This window comes from Apodemus sylvaticus, chromosome 13 (genome assembly GCF_947179515.1).
Source record: "Apodemus sylvaticus chromosome 13, mApoSyl1.1, whole genome shotgun sequence".
Classification (NCBI taxonomy): domain Eukaryota; kingdom Metazoa; phylum Chordata; class Mammalia; order Rodentia; family Muridae; genus Apodemus; species Apodemus sylvaticus.
This window is the reverse complement of record NC_067484.1, coordinates 37,151,817-37,171,731: the sequence shown is the minus strand read 5'-3', so window position 1 is coordinate 37,171,731 and position 19,915 is coordinate 37,151,817. Positions and strand designations below refer to the sequence as shown.

Sequence of the window (19,915 nt, the reverse complement as noted above, 5' to 3'; positions counted from 1 at the left end):
ATGGGTGAAACAGAGAGAGCAGGCCCCAGGGTAACAGCAGGGGTTTTGCTGTTTCCTTAAGGGATTGTGAGGTCCATTGTGCTGTTACAGGAGGTCTTGTAGGCAGGTTTATGAAGAATAAAGAGCAGAAATATGAACTAATGACCCAACAATCAAATTCAGGTCTTTTGACCTGGCAGCAAGTATAGTCACTAGCTTAATGGACTTGATATTTATTTTTTGTAACATGATCGTAAGTAGCCCAGGCTAGCCTCTAATTCATTAAGTACTAAGGATGACCTTGAAGTACTGTCACACTTAGCTCAACTTAATGGGTACTAGAATTACAGAAATCCACAATCACATGCATTTGATGAGGACTTGGGGATTGAACCTAGGGCCTAAGTATGCTTACTCATACTGAGAAAGCAGTCTAGCAATTGACCTATGTATCCGCAGTGCACAGTTGAATTATTTTCATGAAACAAATAGTTTAAAAGAAAACAGTGGCTCTAAATGATGACTTGAGGACACTCAAATATTGTACCAATAAATGTATTTTAACATGGACTTTAACGGTAAAGAAGTTTTATATTATTCCAAGTTTACATTCCTCAAGGTGAGTTCCAATCCATGAAAAGGACAGAAGTAAAGTAAATTCTAGACAAATTAAAAATTATTTCAGCTAGCCTTGAGAGATGGCTCAGCAGTTAAGAGCATTGACTGCTCTTCCTGAGTTCAATTCCCAACAGCCATATGGTAGCTCACAACCATTTATAATGGGATCTGATGTCTTCTTCTGGCATGCAGGTGCACATGCAGATAGACTGCTGATATAAATAAAATAAATATTTAAGAAAAATTGTTTCAACCAAATGTATTACCTGGACTTACTGACATCTTTTGAAAACAAGAATAAAACTGACATATATGTGAGCATTACAGATTTGGCATTGATTAAAGACTGGTGTTGATTATTATTCATTTTTACTTGGTTTTGAGTTTGAGAAACTAAAAGTATGTTGATTAAGTTCCCACACATTTGAAGGCTCACACTAAAAGAAGTGTGCACAGATGGAGAAGACATTTGATTTCATACAGATCACTCCAGTCAGATTAGATGGAGCACAGCTGCTTGTGTTTTTATAGTTGCTGGTGCTGGCTCTGGAACACATGGAGATGTTTAGATTATTTCCTATTACTTTACATAAGTTTTAATTTTTCCATACTTAAGGGATTAATTGAGAGGTAGTAGATACCTGATACTTGTTCTAGTTTGCTTTATATTGATATGAAAAACACTATAACCCAAAGCATTTGGGAGAGAAAAGTGTTTTGTGGGGCTTATACTTTGTGTTCACAACCCATCACAGAGCAAAGTCAGGGCAGAAGCTCAAGCAGGAACAATACTGGAAAGCTGCTTATTGCCTCGTTCCCCATAGTTGGATCATTTGCTTTAATTCACAGCCCAGGACCACCTGTCCAGGCATGGTAACACCCACCCTGGGCTAGGACATCCCACATGAATCCTCAATCAAGAAATATCCCACTACCAAGTCCATTGGGGGTTAGATGCATCACTGAGTCAAGACCCAGCAGTTCTCTGCTGTATACGTGCTAGGTCTGGTGGGGTGGAGGTAGGGTAGGGACAGCCTCTTAGAGACAGGGGAGAACGGAGGAAGTATGGGATGTGGTACAGTCAGAGGGCAGATGGGAAAGGGGATAAAGACTGGAGTGTAAATAAAAGACTAAAGAATGAAAAAAGAAAGAAAAAAGTTCCATTGGCATGCCCCAGTCCAATCTGATAGAGACAATTCCTCATCTGAGCTTTCCATTATCAAGAGGAATCTAGATTGTATCTTGTTGACAAAAAATAACCACCACAATATATATGGGAACTGGTTACATCAGAACATAACTGAGTCTGAGACATTGAGAACAACAAAGACATCTTTAATCACTTGCAACTTACTCTCTCCTTCTTTCAGTGCCTTTTTGATCACAATCATGGGTCAGCTCTTCTCTAATACACCTAACAATGAAGACAATGGAAATTTGGAGTCCAGCTTCACTAAATATTTTAGGAAGTATAAGCCAGAAACCAAAATAATTTCTGAAGAAACCACCCGTTCAATAGAGTTACGCCTGAAAAGGGGGGACATTCAGGGAGCAAACTCTGTAATCAGCGATGCATTAAAAAATATTGATAATGCCCCAATAAATATTGCTGTGACAGGAGAGTCTGGAGCAGGGAAGTCCAGCCTCATCAATGCCCTGAGAGAAATTGAACATGAAGAGAAAGGTGCAGCTAAAGTGGGGGTAACAGAGACAACCATGAAGATAGATTCATACAAACACCCCAGAGTTAAAAATTTGACGTTATGGGACCTGCCTGGTATTGGAACTATGAAATTTCAACCAAAAGATTATCTGGAAAAGGTAGAGTTCAAAAAGTATGACTTCTTCATTATTGCTTCTTCCACACGATTTACAAAACACGAACTAGACCTCGCCAAAGCAATCAGAATTATGAAAAAGAATTACTACTTCGTGAGAACCAAGGTGGACTTTGATCTGGGAAATGAAGAGAAATGCCATCCACGTGACTTTGACAGAGAAACCACCCTGAACCGTATCCGAAAGTCCTATCTGGATGGCTTTAGGGAGAGTAAAATTGAGGAGCCTCAGGTTTTCTTGATATCTAACCACAGTTTATCTGACTATGATTTTCCACTCCTGATGGACACCCTGATTAAGGACCTTCCTGCTGAAAAGCGCCACAACTTTCTGCTTTCCTTGCCTAATATTACTGAGGCAGCCATCCAAAAAAAGTACAACTCCACTAAGCAGTTTATCTGGTTGGACGCCTTAAAAGATGGACTTTTGGCGACTGTTCCTGTAGTGGGCATTTTAAAGGACTTGGATATGGATAGGCTGAAGAATATTTTAAACCACTATCGTGACCTCTTTGGAGTAGATGATGAATCCCTAATGGCCATGGCTAAGGATTCCCAAGTGTCTGTTGAACTACTGAAAAAAAAACTTAAGTCTCCTTATTTGTTGGAACTTAAAGAGGAAACATTAGGAGGAATGCTTTTGAACTGTTTGGAGAAATTTGCCTCAGCTAATGGTGGGCCGCTGGCAACAGGTCTTTACTTCAGGAAAACTTATTACCTAGAATTTCATTTCCTTGATACAGTGGCTGAAGATGCCAAAGTTCTCCTTAAAGAGGCATATTCAAAAAAATAGCCCAAACTCAATTTGCCCACAGCTACTGACAATTACAAGACCAACAGGTTAATACCAGGGAATCATTTGATAAATTCTCGCTCTGACATCTTTTCTTTACACTAGCCAACCCACTACATCTATGGGAGAAACCTGAGGACTAGGGTCATGGGTAATACTATGCCAGAACCTGACAATCCCCACTCTCTCCTCAACTCTACATTCCCTAATACCTTGTTCTTTGTCTATGGGAAAAAATTAAGGATTGGGGTCATAGGTAATACTATGTCAGAATTTGATAATCCCCAATCTCTCTTCAACCCTCTACATTCCCTAATATCTTGTTCTCTGTCTTTGAACTCTACATGCATGCTTGAACACATACACATAGCACACCACATTCACTCACACACACACACACACACCTGAACATTTCTTCTTATCCTCATTAAGCCTGTGTTAGAAAATGACTAGGATAACTTACAGATTCTATCAACAAGAAGACTTTAAGAACCAAAGTAAAAGAAACCATAACCCCCAATCCCAAGTTTGCTATTAACCAATCAATTCCTAAAATACCTATCTGAATTCTTCTAGAGACAATAAAGAAGATCTATAATTCTGTCCCAGGACTGGTTAAGAACCCTGAGGTCTTTCTTTCTATCACTACCTATCTTGATTATGATCATGAAGAACTACTATAATACTTAATAAATTGTTGGTTACAAAGAGTGTCTGCTGTTGGTATTTGACATTTCCAGTACACCATCTGGAGATCCAGATCTAAGATCCAGTTGCAGTCATGTTCAGATCCTTGGGAAGATCAATCATCCTCATGTCCACTCTTGACTTTATTTCCTGCATGTGTGGATGTTCTTGATCTTTCTATGAAAGCATCACTCCTGCCATTGTGTCAGCCTCATGACCTCTGCTGGCAATCTTAACCTTTCAAAAACTCCCAATATTATACAAAGGGATCTTAGTTGTTAATAAATTTATTTCACATAATAGTAATGTAATGAAAATTATTGAATCTAAGATACCTGTTTACAAAGAAAAAAAATCTCAAATTATTTTACAGTTTAATTAAGATAAAGGTTGAATATTCCTTATCCAAAATGCCTGGACCAAAAAATATCAGTTTTCTTTTACCATACCCAAACAGCTGGTATATGAAAAAAACTTTTAAGCTACAAAGTTATATTGGCTTAGGGTTTCAGAGTTTCCATGACATAATTGGGCAGATCTATTGATTTAGGTCTTTCACAATATTGTTGGATATCATGGGTGGTCAACATGTAGCCAAGTCATTTGTTCACCCCACACCCAGGTAGCAAAAGCAATAAAAGGGATAGGGTCATACAAACCCCTTCAAAGATACGCACAACACCTAATCATCTATGTCCCCTGTTTCAAGTTTTTTTATTCTTATACTTTTACTATTATATGTACTTTGGTTGTAGTTTACTTAGGGTTTTAACTTTAAGTGTCCTCATTTGTTATTTTAAGATGTGTTTTATTTTCTTAATATTGTGCATGTGTGTTTGAGTGGTATGTATCATATGTCAGGGTTGCAGAGTCCAGAGGCATCAGATCCCCTACAGCTGGATTTACAGATTGTGGGAGTAACCTGATGTGGGTGCTGGGAGGCAAACCCTGCTCCTCTGAAAGAGCAATATATTTTCATGAAACCTGAGCCACCTCTCCAGCCCCACCTCTCAAGTGTTTATCTAATTTGGGTTTTTTTTCATTATGTGAAATCATTTTTTTTTACTCTAGTATATCACACCCTATTTCCATTCTGCTTTTCTTTAGTAGTATTTTACCTTTAGCTTGTCTCATTTTTTTTTTCGTTTAAAAAAGATGTTGTACTACTCAGCTATTAGAAAACAATGACTTCATGGAATTCTTAGGCAAGTGGATGGAACTAGAAAATATCCAGAGTGAGGTAACCCAGTCACAAAAGAACACACATGGTATGCACTCATTGATAAGAGGATATTAAACCAAAACCTCAGATATAATTCACAGATTATATGAAGCTCAAGAAGAAGGAAGAGCAAAGTGTGGATGCTTCAGTCATTCTTAGAAGGGGGATTAGACTTGGGAAGAAACAAGGAAGGGGAGTGGGGAAATGGGGAAGAATTGGGTATAGGAGGAGATAGGGATGATATTCAGAGGGTCAGGAATTTGAACAGAGGTATGTAGCAATGGGAGGTGGGGGCCTGGGGTTGGCCACCAGCACACCAGGAAAGCAAGAGGCTCCCAGGACCCAACAGGGATGAGATTAGCTGAAATGTCCCACAAAGAGGAGGGAGAACCTGTAGAGAGCATATCCAGAGGTTAGGCAAGGCCCCTGGTTGGGGGATGGGGCCACCCACTCATCTCCAAATTTTTAACCCAAAAGGGCTCCTGTCTAAAGGAAATATGGGGACAAAGTGTGAAGCAGAAACTGAAGGAAAGGCCATCCAGAGACTGCCCCACCTGGGGATCCATCCCAGATATTGACACCAAAGCCAGACACTATTGAACGTTTGCTGACAGGAGCCTGATATAACTGTCTTCTGAGAGATTTGGCCAGAGCCTGACATATACAGAGGCAGATGCTCACAGCCAACCATTGGACAAAGGACAAGGACCTCAATCTAGAAGTTAGAACTGAAGGAGCAGAAGGGATTTGCAACCCCATAGGAAGAACAACAATATCAACCAACCAGAACCCAAAGCTCCCAGGGACTAAACCACCAACTAAAGACTACATATGGAGTGACTCATGGCTCCAGCTGAAAAACCAGGAAAGGGGATAACATTTTAAATGTAAATAAATAAATTATCCAATAAAAAAAAGGTGGGTAAAGTGTGTGGTGTGCAAACCTAAAGACCTGATCAAGTCCACAGCACCCACATAAACCCAAGCATGATGGCATGTTTCTGTAACCCCAGTGCTGGGTGACTTGCTGGTTACCCAGTCTACCTGAAACAGAAGCTCAAGACTTCTTGAGAGACCCTGTCTCAAGACAATAAGGTAGAGACCAATAAAGGATAACATCTGACATTAACTGATGGCCTCCACACTTGCACATATGAGTGAGTGCACAGACACACATACACGCACACACAAAGAAAATATTTTATGCACAATAAGTTATATATTTATATGAAAATTCTTTTAAAACCTAAAAAAAGATTTGGATGCTTGTTATTGCAATTTTATAAATGATAGTTTTCTCTTTATCTCAGCTAACACCCAAATAAATGAGACAGAGACTATAAGATTTATTTGATAAACTTTATGATACAATACCTGAGCAGTTGTTAATCTATTTTAGTTCTCTAAACTAATCTGACTACTTCCCAGCCAAAATCCCCCAGATATTTGCATTTTAATATCTATCTGGCTCTCTCTGTTCCAGCCGTGGTCTCATACTATCTCCTAGACCGTTTCCATCTGGTGACTCCTTCCTTTTCCTCTCTCTACCCCTTCCCTTCCTGGAAGTGTTAATCCAGCCCGGTCCTTTCCCCTGCTCAGTCATTAGCCGATCGTCTTTTATTGAAAAATCAGAGGATAAATTCGAGTGATGTTACAAAACATTGAGACAGGAGATTCTTAGAACAAGCGTTACAATGTCATGTCCAGATTGCAACAAGATATGGGGGGAGAAAGTCAGCATTTGAATAATACAAAGATAATCTTTACACAGTCCGCTTATAACATTATGCCAAGAGAGACCAGTGAAAGGTCTTACAACCTACTTCTGGTAAACGACCCCAAGCAGTGGCAACAGTCTGTGTAGAAGTCTTATGATTTCATTGTCCACAGGTGCACAGGATCTATGTTCATACTTTTGCTCTTTGGTTATGTTTTCAATAGCAGGTTTCCATAGAGTTTTTACAAGTAATAGGTTTCAACAGAGGTTTTCATTTGGGATACTTCTACTGCACCCCTTTTTCTCCACTTATCCCCAACTCTCATCCCTGCTTAAATCTTAATAAACATGGTATAAGTTGCTCTTCCAGAGGCCTGGGGTTTGTTCCCAGAACCCACATGTCTGTTCACAAGCATCTCTAATTCCAGTTCCAGGAGGATCTGATGCCCTCGTGTGGCCACTGCAAGCACACACACACACTCACACACACACAAACGAACACACATGCAAGCAAAACACTAATACACATAAAATAAAATATTTTTTCTTTTTTAAAAGTAGTGTGTTTTTATTTATTCTCCTTATATGTGTAACTGCCTGCGGCTAAGGGAACCAAGGTCACCTGGAAGGAGAACTGGGGATAGAATAGAAAGGACAAGCGGGCAAGAGAAAGAAGGAGCCAAAACAAAATTTCTGACCAAGGCTCAAAGTTTACTTTTCAGTTCTGAGTTTGTATAGGCAAAAATCCATCCTTAGTTTCAGCTGAGTTCCCTTGCTTTGTTCCTGCTAGATTTTTTTTTGCAAAGTAAACTTTGTAGGCAGTCAACTCCTCAAGGCTCTGGCAGGGAAATGCAAATGCAGTAAGGCCAGAAGCTGGCCCCAGCAAGGTGTAAAAACCCCTCTGGGGTTTTGCCAACTCAAAGCTGGTGGGAAGGTCACAATGTTTATGATTTGGTTGTAAATTTTCATACAGTTAGGACATTTTTAGTTTTTTTTTCCCTAAGCTCTTGCTTTTCTCCCTTCCTTTGTATAATGCCTCTGCTCTCTCCTCTGTCCCTTCATATATTTGACTGTATTTCTCCCATTTTTTATTTTCCTTGCCTACTTCCATTATCACATTCATTTATTATTGAAGCAACTAGCATACTTTACCAAAATTTTTGTGACTCTTATTCATCAGCAATTTGTGGGAATCAGTTCCTTATGTCCACCATGAATCTGATGGATGAAGTCAAGTCATCAGGCTTGGCAGCAAGTGGATTTACTCCCTGGGCCAACTCGGCAGCTCTGAACTAAATATATAACAGAGGCTTCATATATTCTGTGACATTTTCATTCAGACACCTAGATCGGGTGCACCCACAATTCCTCTCTCCTCTTCCCCAAGTACCACCAACATGTCCTCCTCTTCTTTAATTTTGATAAGCTGCTGAGTCCTATTAGTGCCTAGTACTGTCTGCTGGAATAGTCACTGTCCTTGCTGATTCTCATATCCACAGTGAAATCATGGATACAGTAGCCATGTCATGCTCCAAGACAACTTTGACAACATTACTCACAAAACCCCAGTTCTTCCATTCCTTCTGCTTCTCCTATGACATGTTCCCTGAGCACTGAGGAAAGGCATTGATACAGATATCTCATTTGTAGGTGAATTCTAGATCAACACGAATTCACAGAACTTCAACCAGTCATGAGTCTCGGCACCAATTGCTAACCAACTCAATGGGAAACTTCTCCAGGCAAGGCTAAGGGCAGCATTAATCGATGGGTATAAAGATACACATTTAGAAGGCAGTTTGTCATTTAGCCAAAAAATTAGTAGGTTTCCCTAATGGCCTGTGTTGCCCTGGGCCATAGACATTTGACAGTACGAGGGTGAGTTTCTTCCTGAGGAGTAGGCCTCAACGCCAACCCAACAGAAATTGGTTGTACCCATCACCTTGATGCCATTATTTACCAATGAGAACATCTTGCCTGCAGTGTCAGTATTATACCTATGCAGATTTGGCGGTAGGAATACCATTAATGTCTTTTCTATCCCAGTGGCCTACATAGCACCTTGCAGCACTAAGAAAACTGGTCACTAGAAAGTAAGTTTTCAGATCAGTTCAAACTTCATTGTTCTTTCTCCTACAACCAAACTGTGTTGTGTCTTCAATGAGATCTTACTATCTAATCTGGCAAGCAATGAAAAGCAATAGCAATAGCTTATGTTGTCACCTCATGGTTTCATTATCAGCATATACAAGATATCTATGTTCAAACCCCTCCTTTTCAGGTAATTGTCTTACAAGTAGTGGCTTTCCATAGAGGATTTTCACATATTTTTAATTGTGGTTAACCCATCTCTCCCCTTTCTTCTCTTCTTCTCCTCGACTCCTATTCCTGCATAAACCTTTAATTTCCAAGATCTTCTCCTCCCCATCTACTTTTATATCATATACATTCTTCCCTTCAAAGCTCTTCTCTTGCCTCCCATGGACATACTTTAGGTTCTGAGGTCTTAAGGTACTCCAAATTAAACACATAAATCTAAAAGTTTACAGCTATAGCTCACGTATGAGGGAGAATGTGCAGTGTCTATCTCTCTCAGCCAGGGTTACCACATTCAATATAATATTTTGCCAACAATTTCATAATTTCATTGTCTTTACAGATGAATAAATTTCCATTCTGTAGATGAACCACATTTTCATTATCCATCCATCACCTGATGGACCTGCAGCCTAATTCCAGCTCCTAATGGAGATGCCAACAGCCTAGTGGTGGGGATGGATGTGCAGTGTCTCTGGCAGAAAAAAATGGAATCTTTTGTATATACAGTGGAGACAATATGCCTGGATTATATGGTAGTCCAGTTTTTACTTTTTGCAGATACTCCAAACTGATTTCTATAGTGGTTCCACAGATTTGCACTCTCAGCAGAACAGGTAAGTGTTACTCTTTCCACACATCCTTACCAGAATTTGTTGTCACGTGTCTTGCTTTATCTTAGCCATTGTGAATGGAATGAAGTACATTCTCAAAAAAAAATTTAATATTCAGATTAGTTTTAATTCTACTATATAAGAGCATTAATATGTAAACTTATTAAAGAGGTGAGCTAATTCTTCAGTAGGATGTTTATTCACTTATTTGTGAAGCCAGGGCTCCAACCATACATGCTAGATGAGCACCTACCATCAAACCACACACCTCCCCTGGTGACAGCTTGCAGGTTTCAGGAACCCAATAATCTGACTATTCTGGAATTCTGTACTCATACTATTTAATTGCCACATCTGTCCTGCTAACAATAGTGATAAAATGTGGATTACACAGTATCAGAACCCTGACAGATAATATCAATGAAATGGTTCTTTGGCATTCAAAATCACCTTGCAGAGCAAATCAGTATTCACATCTTTTTCTAAATGGTTAAAAGTAAGTCAGAGCCCCCCTCGCCAGTAGCTCAGCTGCGCAGCTCCCTGAGCGGTTGGCACCGCGGGAGACGGTTGAGGGAAGAAAAGGGGAGAAGACGGTTGTGGAGAGCGCTGAACCGCAGACGAGCCCGTCGTCCCTGCCTGCGAGCAGACCCGCGCGAGCGTCGGAGCCGGCATTGCTAGCGCCCCACAGGCATTTAAATCAAGCAGTGTTGCAATGGATTGGGCTATGAAACATAATACACAAACATAATCCGAGGCCAACACCGCAGGGGTCTGAGCCCGACGGGCGTTGGCCTGCACCCAGGCCCTAGGCTGTTCCGGTGACCATCAGGGTGCCAACCCAGCCAGGAGGTTTTTTTGCCCTGGCCGGCGCACGCGCCGCCATTTTGCCTACAGGACCCAGAGTGCTCGGGAGGGCAAAGACGGCTAACAACTGTAGCCTGAGGCTAACAAAACGGGGGTCTAGGCCCCAAAAGGCACAGGACTGACCCCAAGAACTGGGCGGCTTGGTGGGCCATCTGTGTGTCAACCCGCCCAGGAGATTGTTAGCACAGCAGACTCTCCCGGTGCTTTCGGGAAGCGCAGACGCGCACGCCTGCCATCCGGGTCACCTGGCGGACCCAATTAACAGTCATAGCCCTAGGGGAACTTTGCTCGGACCTTGGCCTCCCAGGCTTTTGCCTGGACTCAGGGCCTGGGCGACCAGGCTAATCTTGTGTGCGCCAGCCCGGTTGGGGAATCGGCTGCCTAGCAGAGTGAGCGGAACACAGGGGAGGTCACAGCAGCATACACCTTCGGCACTCCCTGGGGGTGCACACTGGCCCCATCTGGTCCACAGACACAATCTGGGGCAAGGCCTCAGGCAGAAGCCCTCAGCTCAACTCTTTCCGCTTAAGATCAGCCTGGGCGGCCGCACCACATCTCCAGGTCCCTCAAGAGGCTAGCGGGGGCTTCCGGGCAGCCAACTGGGAGAAGTCAGTGTGCTCCAGTGAATCCAGCAGGCCCCAGCGGGAGCCTTCAGGTGCCTGCTTCAGGATCTAAACAGCCTGGACAGCAGCACCCTGTCTACAGGCAGTGCAGGGTGTAAGCTGTGCACCAGAGGCCAACGGGGAAGGGGCAGCTTGCACTGGTGAGTCCAGCACTGACAAGACCAAGTAACACCAGTGAGAGCTAGATGGCAAAAGGCAAACGCAGAAACGTCACTAACAGAAATCAAGGCAATATGGCAACATCTGAACCCAATTCTCCTCTACCAGCATGTCCTGGATACCCCATCACACCAGTAAAACAAGATTTGGATTTAAAATCACTGGTCATGATGCTGGTACAGGAACACATGAAGGACATACTTAAAGAAATTCAGGACAAAATGGATCAAAAGGTAGAAGCCCTTGCAAGGGAAACACAAAAATCATTGAAAGAAATCCAGGAGAATACAAAAGCCAACAAGGAGGAAATGCAAAAAACAATTAAAGAAATACAGGAGAACTTTGGTCAACAGGCTGAAGTCATGAAAGACGAAACACAAAAATCTCTTAAAGAAATACAGGAGAACCTTGGTCAACAGGCTGAGGTCATGAAAGACGAAACACAAAAATCTCTTAAAGAAATACAGGAGAACTTTGGTCAACAGGCTGAGGTCATGAAAGAGAAAACACAAAAATCTCTTAAAGAATTACAGGAAAGCACAAACAAGCAAGTGAAGGAGCTAAGCAAAACCATCCAGGATCTAAAATCAGAAGTAGAAACAACTAAGAAAACTCAAAAGGAGACAACTTTGGAGATAGAAAGCCTTGGGAAGAAATCAGGGGACAGAGATGCAAATATCAACAACAGAATACAAGAAAGAGAAGAAAGAATCTCAGATGCTGAAGATTCCATAGAAACCATGGACTCAACAGTTAAAGAAAATGCAAAATGCAAAAAGCTTGTAACCCAAAATATCCAGGAAATCCAGGACACAATGAGAAGACCAAACCTAAGGATTATAGGCATAGATGAGAGTGAAGATTTACAACTTAAAGGGCCAGCAAAGATCTTCAATAAAATTATGGAAGAAAACTTCCCTAACCTAAAGAGAGAGATGCCCATGAATATACAAGAAGCCTACAGAACTCCAAACAGACTGGACCAGAACAGAAATACTTCCCGTCACATAATAATCAAAACACCAAATGTTCTAAACAAAGAAAGAATATTAAAGGCAGTAAGAGAAAAAGGCCAAGTAACATATAAAGGAAGACCTATCAGAATCACAGCAGACTTTTCACCTGAGACTATGAAGGCTAGAAGGTCCTGGGCAGATCTCATGCAGACTCTAAGAGAACACAAATGCCAACCAAAACTACTATATCCAGCAAAACTCTCAATCACCATAGATGGAGAAACTAAGATATTTCACGACAAAACCAAGTTTACCCAATATCTATCCACAAACCCAGCCCTAAAAAGGATAATAGGAGGACAACACCAATACAAGGAGGGAAACTTCACCCTGGAAAAAGCAAGATAGAAACCTTTCATCAAACCCAAAAGAAGTTAAGCAATCAAATTTAAAAAAATAACGTCAAAAATGATAGGAAGTAACAATCACTATTCCTTAATATCTCTTAACATCAATGGACTTAATGCCTCGATAAAAAGACACAGACTAACGGACTGGATACGTAAACAGGACCCTACATTTTGCTGCTTACAGGAAACACACCTCAGGGTCAAAGACAAACACTACCTTAGAGTAAAAGGCTGGAAGACAATTTTACAAGCAAATGGTCTCAGGAAACAAGCTGGAGTAGCCATTTTAATATCAGATAAAATTGACTTTCAACCCAAAGTCATCAAAAGAGACTCTGAGGGACACTTCTTGCTGGTCAAAGGAAAAATACAACAAGAAGAACTCTCAATCCTGAACATCTATGCTCCAAATGCAAGGGCACCCTCTTTCATAAAAGAAACTTTATTAAAACTCAAAGCACACATTGCACCTAACACAATAATTGTGGGTGACTTCAACACTGCACTTTCCTCAATGGACCGATCAGGAAAACAGAAACTAAACAAGGACACAATGAAACTAATTGAAGCTTTGGACGAATTAGATTTAACAGATATATATAGAACAATCTATCCTAAAACAAAAGAATATACCTTTTTTTCAGCACCTCATGGTACCTTCTCCAAAATCGACCATATAATTGGTCACAAAACAGACCTCAACAAATATAAGAAGATCGAACTGATCCCATGCCTTCTATCTGATCACTATGGAGTAAAAGTGGTCTTCAATAGCAACAGAAACAATAGAAAACCCACATACACGTGGAAATTGAACAATACTCTACTCAATGATACCTTGGTCAAGGAAGAAATAAAGAAAGAAATTAAAGACTTTTTAGAACACAATGAAAATGAAAACACAACATACCCAAATCTATGGGACACAATGAAAGCAGTGCTAAGAGGAAAACTCATAGCCCTGAGTGCCTCCAAAAAGAAAATGGAGAGAGCATACATTACCAGCTTAATGACACACCTGAAAGCCCTAGAACAAAAAGAAGCTATTTCGCCCAGGAGGAGTAGAAGGCAGGAAATCATCAAACTCAGGGCCGAAATCAATCAAGTAGAAACAAAGAGAACCATACAAAAAATCAACAAAACCAGGAGCTGGTTCTTTGAGAAAATCAACAAGATAGATAAACCCTTAGCCAGACTGACCAAAGGACACAGAGAAAGTATCCAAATTAACAAACTTAGAAATGAAAAGGGAGATATAACAACGGAAACTGAGGAAATCCAAAAAATCATCAGATCCTACTACAAGAGCCTGTACTCAACACAGCTGGAGAATCTGGAGGAAATGGACAATTTCCTTGACAGATACCAAATACCAAAATTAAATCAGGACCAACTAGACCATCTAAACAGTCCCATAAAGCCTAAAGAAATAGAAGGAGTCATAGAAAGTCTTCCAACCAAAAAAAGCACAGGACCAGATGGTTTCAGTGCAGAATTCTACCAGACCTTCAAAGAAGAGTTAACACCAATACTCTTCAAACTATTCCACAAAATAGAAACAGAAGGAACACTACCCAATTCCTTCTACAAAGCCACAATTACGCTGATACCAAAGCCACACAAAGATCCAACAAAGAAAGAGAACTTCAGACCAATTTCCCTTATGAACATCGATGCAAAAATACTCAATAAAATTCTTGCCAACCGAATCCAAGAACACATCAAAACGATCATCCACCATGATCAAGTAGGCTTTATCCCGGGAATGCAGGGTTGGTTCAATATACGGAAATCCATCAATACAATCCACTACATAAACAAACTCAAAGAACAAAACCACATGGTCATTTCATTGGATGCTGAAAAAGCATTTGACAAAATTCAGCATCCTTTCATGCTTAAAGTCTTGGAGAGAACAGGAATTCAAGGCCCATACCTAAACATAGTAAAAGCAATATACAGCAAACCGGTAGCCAGCATCAAACTAAATGGAGAGAAACTTGAAGCAATCCCACTGAAATCAGGGACCAGACAAGGCTGCCCCCTTTCTCCTTATCTTTTCAATATTGTACTTGAGGTACTAGTTCGGGCAATTCGACAACATAAGGAGGTCAAAGGGATACAAATTGGAAAGGAGGAAGTCAAACTATCATTATTTGCAGACGACATGATAGTCTACCTAAGTGACCCAAAAAACTCCACTAGAGAGCTCCTACAGCTGATAAACAACTTCAGCAAAGTGGCAGGTTATAAAATCAACTCAAGCAAATCAGTGGCCTTCCTATACTCAAAGGATAAGCAGGCTGAGAAAGAAATTAGGGAAATGACCCCCTTCACAATAGCCACAAACAGTATAAAGTATCTTGGGGTGACTTTTACCAAACATGTGAAAGATCTGTATGACAAGAACTTCAAGACTCTGAAGAAGGAAATGGAAGAAGACCTCAAAAAATGGGAAAACCTCCCATGCTCATGGATCGGTAGAATCAATATAGTTAAAATGGCCATTTTGCCAAAAGCAATATACAGATGCAATGCAATACCCATCAAAATCCCAACTCAATTCTTCACAGAGTTAGAAAGAGCAATTATCAAATTCATCTGGAACAACAAAAAACCCAGGATAGCTAAAACTATTCTCAGCAACAAAAGAAAATCTGGGGGAATCAGTATCCCTGACCTCAAGCAATACTACAGAGCAATAGTGTTAAAAACTGCATGGTATTGGTACAGTGACAGGCAGGAGGATCAATGGAACAGAATTGAAGATCCAGAAATGAACCCACACACCTATGGCCACTTGATCTTCGACAAAGAGGCTAAAAACATCCAATGGAAAAAAGATAGCCTTTTCAACAAATGGTGCTGGTTCAACTGGAGGTCAGCATGCAGAAGAATGCGAATTGATTCATCCTTGTCTCCTTGTACTAAGCTCAAATCCAAATGGATCAAGGACCTCCACATAAAGCCAGACACTCTGCAGCTAATAGAAAAGAAACTGGGGAAGACCCTTGAGGACATCGGTACAGGGAGAAAGTTCCTGAACAGAACACCAATAGCGTATGCTCTAAGAGCAAGAATTGACAAATGGGACCTCATAAGGTTACAGAGTTTCTGTAAGGCAAAGGACACCATCAAGAGGACAGATCGGCAACCAACAAATTGGGAAAAGATCTTCACCAATCCTACATCAGATAGAGGGCTAATATCCAATATATATAAAGAACTCAAGAAGTTAGACTCCAGAAAACCGAACAACCCTATTAAAAAAATGGGGTACAGAGTTAAACAAAGAATTCTCACCTGAAGAACTTCGGATGGCGGAGAAGCATCTTAAAAAATGCTCAACTTCATTAGTCATTAGGGAAATGCAAATCAAAACAACCCTAAGATTTCATCTTACACCAGTCAGAATGGCTAAGATTAAAAATTCAGGAGACAGCAGGTGTTGGAGAGGGTGTGGAGAAAGAGGAACACTCCTCCACTGCTGGTGGGGTTGCAAATTGGTACAACCACTCTGGAAATCAGTCTGGCGGTTCCTCCAAAAACTGGGCACCTCACTTCCAGAAGATCCTGCTATACCACTCCTGGGCATATACCCAGAGGATCCCCCACCATGTAATAAGGATACATGCTCTACTATGTTCATAGCAGCCCTATTTATAATTGCCAGATGCTGGAAAGAACCCAGGTATCCCTCAACAGAAGAGTGGATGCAAAAAATGTGGTATATCTACACAATGGAGTACTATTCAGCCATTAGAAACAATGAATTCATGAAATTCTTAGGCAAATGGATTGAGCTAGAGAACATCATACTAAGTGAGGTAACCCAGACTCAAAAGGTGAATCATGGTATGCACTCACTAATAAGTGGTTATTAACCCAGAAAACTGGAATACCCAAAACATAATCCACACATCAAATGAGATAGAAGAAGAAAGGAGGAATGGTCCCTGGTTCTGGAAAGACTCAGTGAAACAGTATCCGGCAAAACCAGAATGGGGAACTGGGAAGGGGTGGGAGGGAGGACAGGGGAAGAGAAGGGGGCTTATGGGACTTTCGGGGAGGGGGGGGCTAGAAAAGGGGAAATCATTTGAAATGTAAATAAATTATATTGAATAAAAAAAAAAGAAAGAAAAAAAAAAAGTAAGTCAGAATTAGCCAGGCGGTGGTGGTGCCTGCCTGTAATCGCAGCACTCTAGGAGGAAGAGGCAGGCAGATTTCTGAGTTCAAGGCCAGCCTGGTCTGTAGAGTGAGTTCCAGGACAGCCAGGGCTACACAGAGAAACCCTGTTTCTCGAAAAAAACAAATCTGAAAAAAAAAAAAAAAAAGAAAAAAAGAAAGTCGGAATTAATATGAGTCTCTTAAGGAAATTTGAAATTTGTTTTTTTTTAAAGACAGTATTTTTTTTTAATTTATTTATTATATGTAAGTACACTGTAGCTGTCTTCAGACACTCCAGAAGAGGGAGTCAGATGTTGTTAAGGATGGTTGTGAGCCAACATGTGGTGGCTGGGATTTGAACTCAGGACCTTCAGAAGAGCAGTTGGTGCTCTTAACTGCTGAGCCATCTCTCCAGTCCTTAAATCTTTTACCTTTTTTTTTTTTTTTTTTTTTTTTTTTGGTTTTTCAAGACAGGGTTTCTCTGTGTAGCCCTAGCTGTCCTGAAACTCACTCGGTAGACTAGGCTGGCCTCGAACTCAGAAGTCCATCTGCCTCTGCCTCCTGAGTGCTGGAGTTAAAGGCATTCACCACCACTGCCCTGCTGAAATTCGTTTTTTTTTTTTTTTTTAAGTATTGATCTTATTTATTTTACAGGTGCATGTGGAGGTCTGTCCTATCCTTCTACCATGTGAGTTCCAGGATCAAACTCAAGATCCTCAGGCTTGTTGACCAGAACAGTAATGTCTTCTTGGTTGATTGTTCCATTAATCACTATGAAGGAGCCATCCTTATCTTTTCTCACTAGCTTTCATGTGAATTCTACTTTCTCGGATATCAGAACAGCAACACCTTCTTGGTTCTAAATCCATTGCTTTAGACATCTTCTCCCATCACAGACCCTGAGACAATCTCTATCTTTTGTGGTAAGGTGATTCTTTGAAGCAACAACCTGCTTTTTGATCCAAATACTAGTGGGAAACTGACACCATTAATACTTAGAATTATTGTCAAAAGTTATATATTGATTCTAGCCATTATGTTGATTTTTCAGGGTTGGGTTTGGGGATTTGCTCTTCCTCTCTTGCTTAGTTTTATTCTTTCCTCTTGTCTGTCTTATGGTGGAATTGTGCTTCTCTTCAATCCATAGAATTCCTTCAGGTATATTCTGTAGAACTGCCCTGGCAGTCAAAACTTCTTTCTTTTTTTCTGTTTTCATCATATAAAATTTTTATTTCCCTCTCAATTGTAACAGACACCTTTGCTAAGTATAGTATTCTGGCTTGACAGCTATTATTATTCAAAACTTATAATACTTCATTCTAGGCCCTTAAGCTCCAGCTTCAATGAGTAATTTGTATTATTCTGATGACCTACTGTATGATGGTTCTTGTCACCTTCAATATAGTTCCTTATTCTGTATATTTAGTGTTTTAGTTATGATGAGAGAAGTTCTTTTCTGGCCATGTCTGCTTGGAGTCCTAAATGACTCCTATATTTGTCCTGGCAACTCTTTTCCTAACTCTGGTGACCCGTCCAGCAGGTCCAGTTATTCAGGGTTCCAAAGAGGTGCTACCTGAGGGTCAAAGGGGGGGGGGAGAGAAAGGAGACCAGGCAAGCAGGGTTCAATTGTCGAGGTCTTATTTAATTTTCCGGGGTTCACAGGTTTTAACGCTTTCAGAGGAAGAGCTTGCCTCAAGGCAAGAACAAAGAAGGGAGGGGCAAAGGCATTCTTTAGCAGTTTCAGCAGGAAAAGATAAGAGCCATCCTGTGGAGACATCCGATGTTTGCGCAGGCTGGAACATCCTGCGGTTATCTCAGAACTTCCCTTTAACCTGCAGTTCATAGGGAGAGGCTCTTCTTTGTTTTACTCAGGACCTTTGCCCTGCCCGCCCTCTGGGCTGTTGGTGAGGGTCCATTATGGCTTTCCACATTTCCCCCTTTCCTTATATTAGAAGTGGTAAGGTCTGGGCAGAAATACTGGGCAAGGGGGCCAGACTGATAATGTGTAGCCGTCTCTGTCTTAGGATTGACCTCCCTATTCCCAGCCTTACCCGGTGTAGGGTTACCTTGTCATCCTCAAGGCCCCGTGTCTTAGGTTGGTCAGGGGATAGAGGAAGTTGCTCATCCTTAAGATGGCTACCTTGGGTCAGCTCCCCCTCCAGATAAGCCCAGAGATGAATAGGTGGAAGCCAAACAGAGTCTCATTAAAGGAGCTTATTGAAACTGAGCCTCTCCGTGGAGGGTATTGCAATTGTTTCTGCCAAGCCGTCTTGTCTCCCGGGGTCCACCATTTCCCCTGTCTCCAGTCCATGATACTGTACCAAGATATAATTCTTGGGTAGAGTGGAATCTATTTGTGATTTAATGAAGTGGGTTAATCGTTGAAAAGCCCAGGGACCAAAGGAGATTAACAGCAATAACCCTAAGAAGGGTCCTAGAATAGAAGGTAGTAGGGTGGAAAGACACGGAGATGTGGAAAACCAATTTTTATACCAAGACTCCTGTTGTTCTCATTCTCTTTTGCGTTTCTCTAAACTTTCTTTTACTCTCCTCAGACTGTCATCTACCAGTCCTATCTTGTCCACATAAACACAGCATTCTTCCCTTAAGGCTGCACAAAGTCCTCCCTGTTGTAGGAAGAGCAGATCAAGTCCTCTCCTATTTTGCAATACTACTTCTGATAAGGAGGCAACAGAATCTTTTAAATTGGCTAAACCATCTCTGAGTTCGGCCAGGTCCTTATCAATAGCGGCACTAAGTAAATAATATTGTTGTCGATTCTGTTGAGAGGTAACAAGGGAGGCAATGCCTGTGGATGTCTTAAAGAAAATAAATGGCAAGCCACATTCTATCTGATCTACACTTAAAATCTGTAAAATTTAAATATATGGCCTTTTGACACCCTGGGGGGGGGCAATCAGCAGTAGCCAATATCTCTCCTTTGATCTGTTT

At 41.0% G+C, this 19,915-nt stretch overlaps 2 protein-coding genes across 3 annotated transcripts in view; both read left to right on the top strand.

Annotated features, from left to right (window-relative positions):
* Window positions 1-19,915, top strand: part of LOC127664066 (interferon-inducible GTPase 1-like) — a 93,809-nt gene that overhangs the window by 41,132 nt on the left and 32,762 nt on the right. The gene's annotated exons all lie outside the window — the stretch shown is intronic.
* On the top strand, window positions 1,979-3,445 carry LOC127664067 (interferon-inducible GTPase 1-like). Its single transcript, XM_052155955.1, has one exon. It carries the CDS (start codon window positions 1,987-1,989, stop codon window positions 3,226-3,228), a length of 1,242 nt encoding a protein of 413 aa, XP_052011915.1. The 5' UTR covers window positions 1,979-1,986; the 3' UTR covers window positions 3,229-3,445.

Excerpts from the sequence above, each read along its gene's own strand:
- LOC127664067 (XM_052155955.1), top strand. The coding sequence starts at position 1,987 with ATGGGTCAGCTCTTCTCTAATACACCTAACAATGAAGACAATGGAAAT.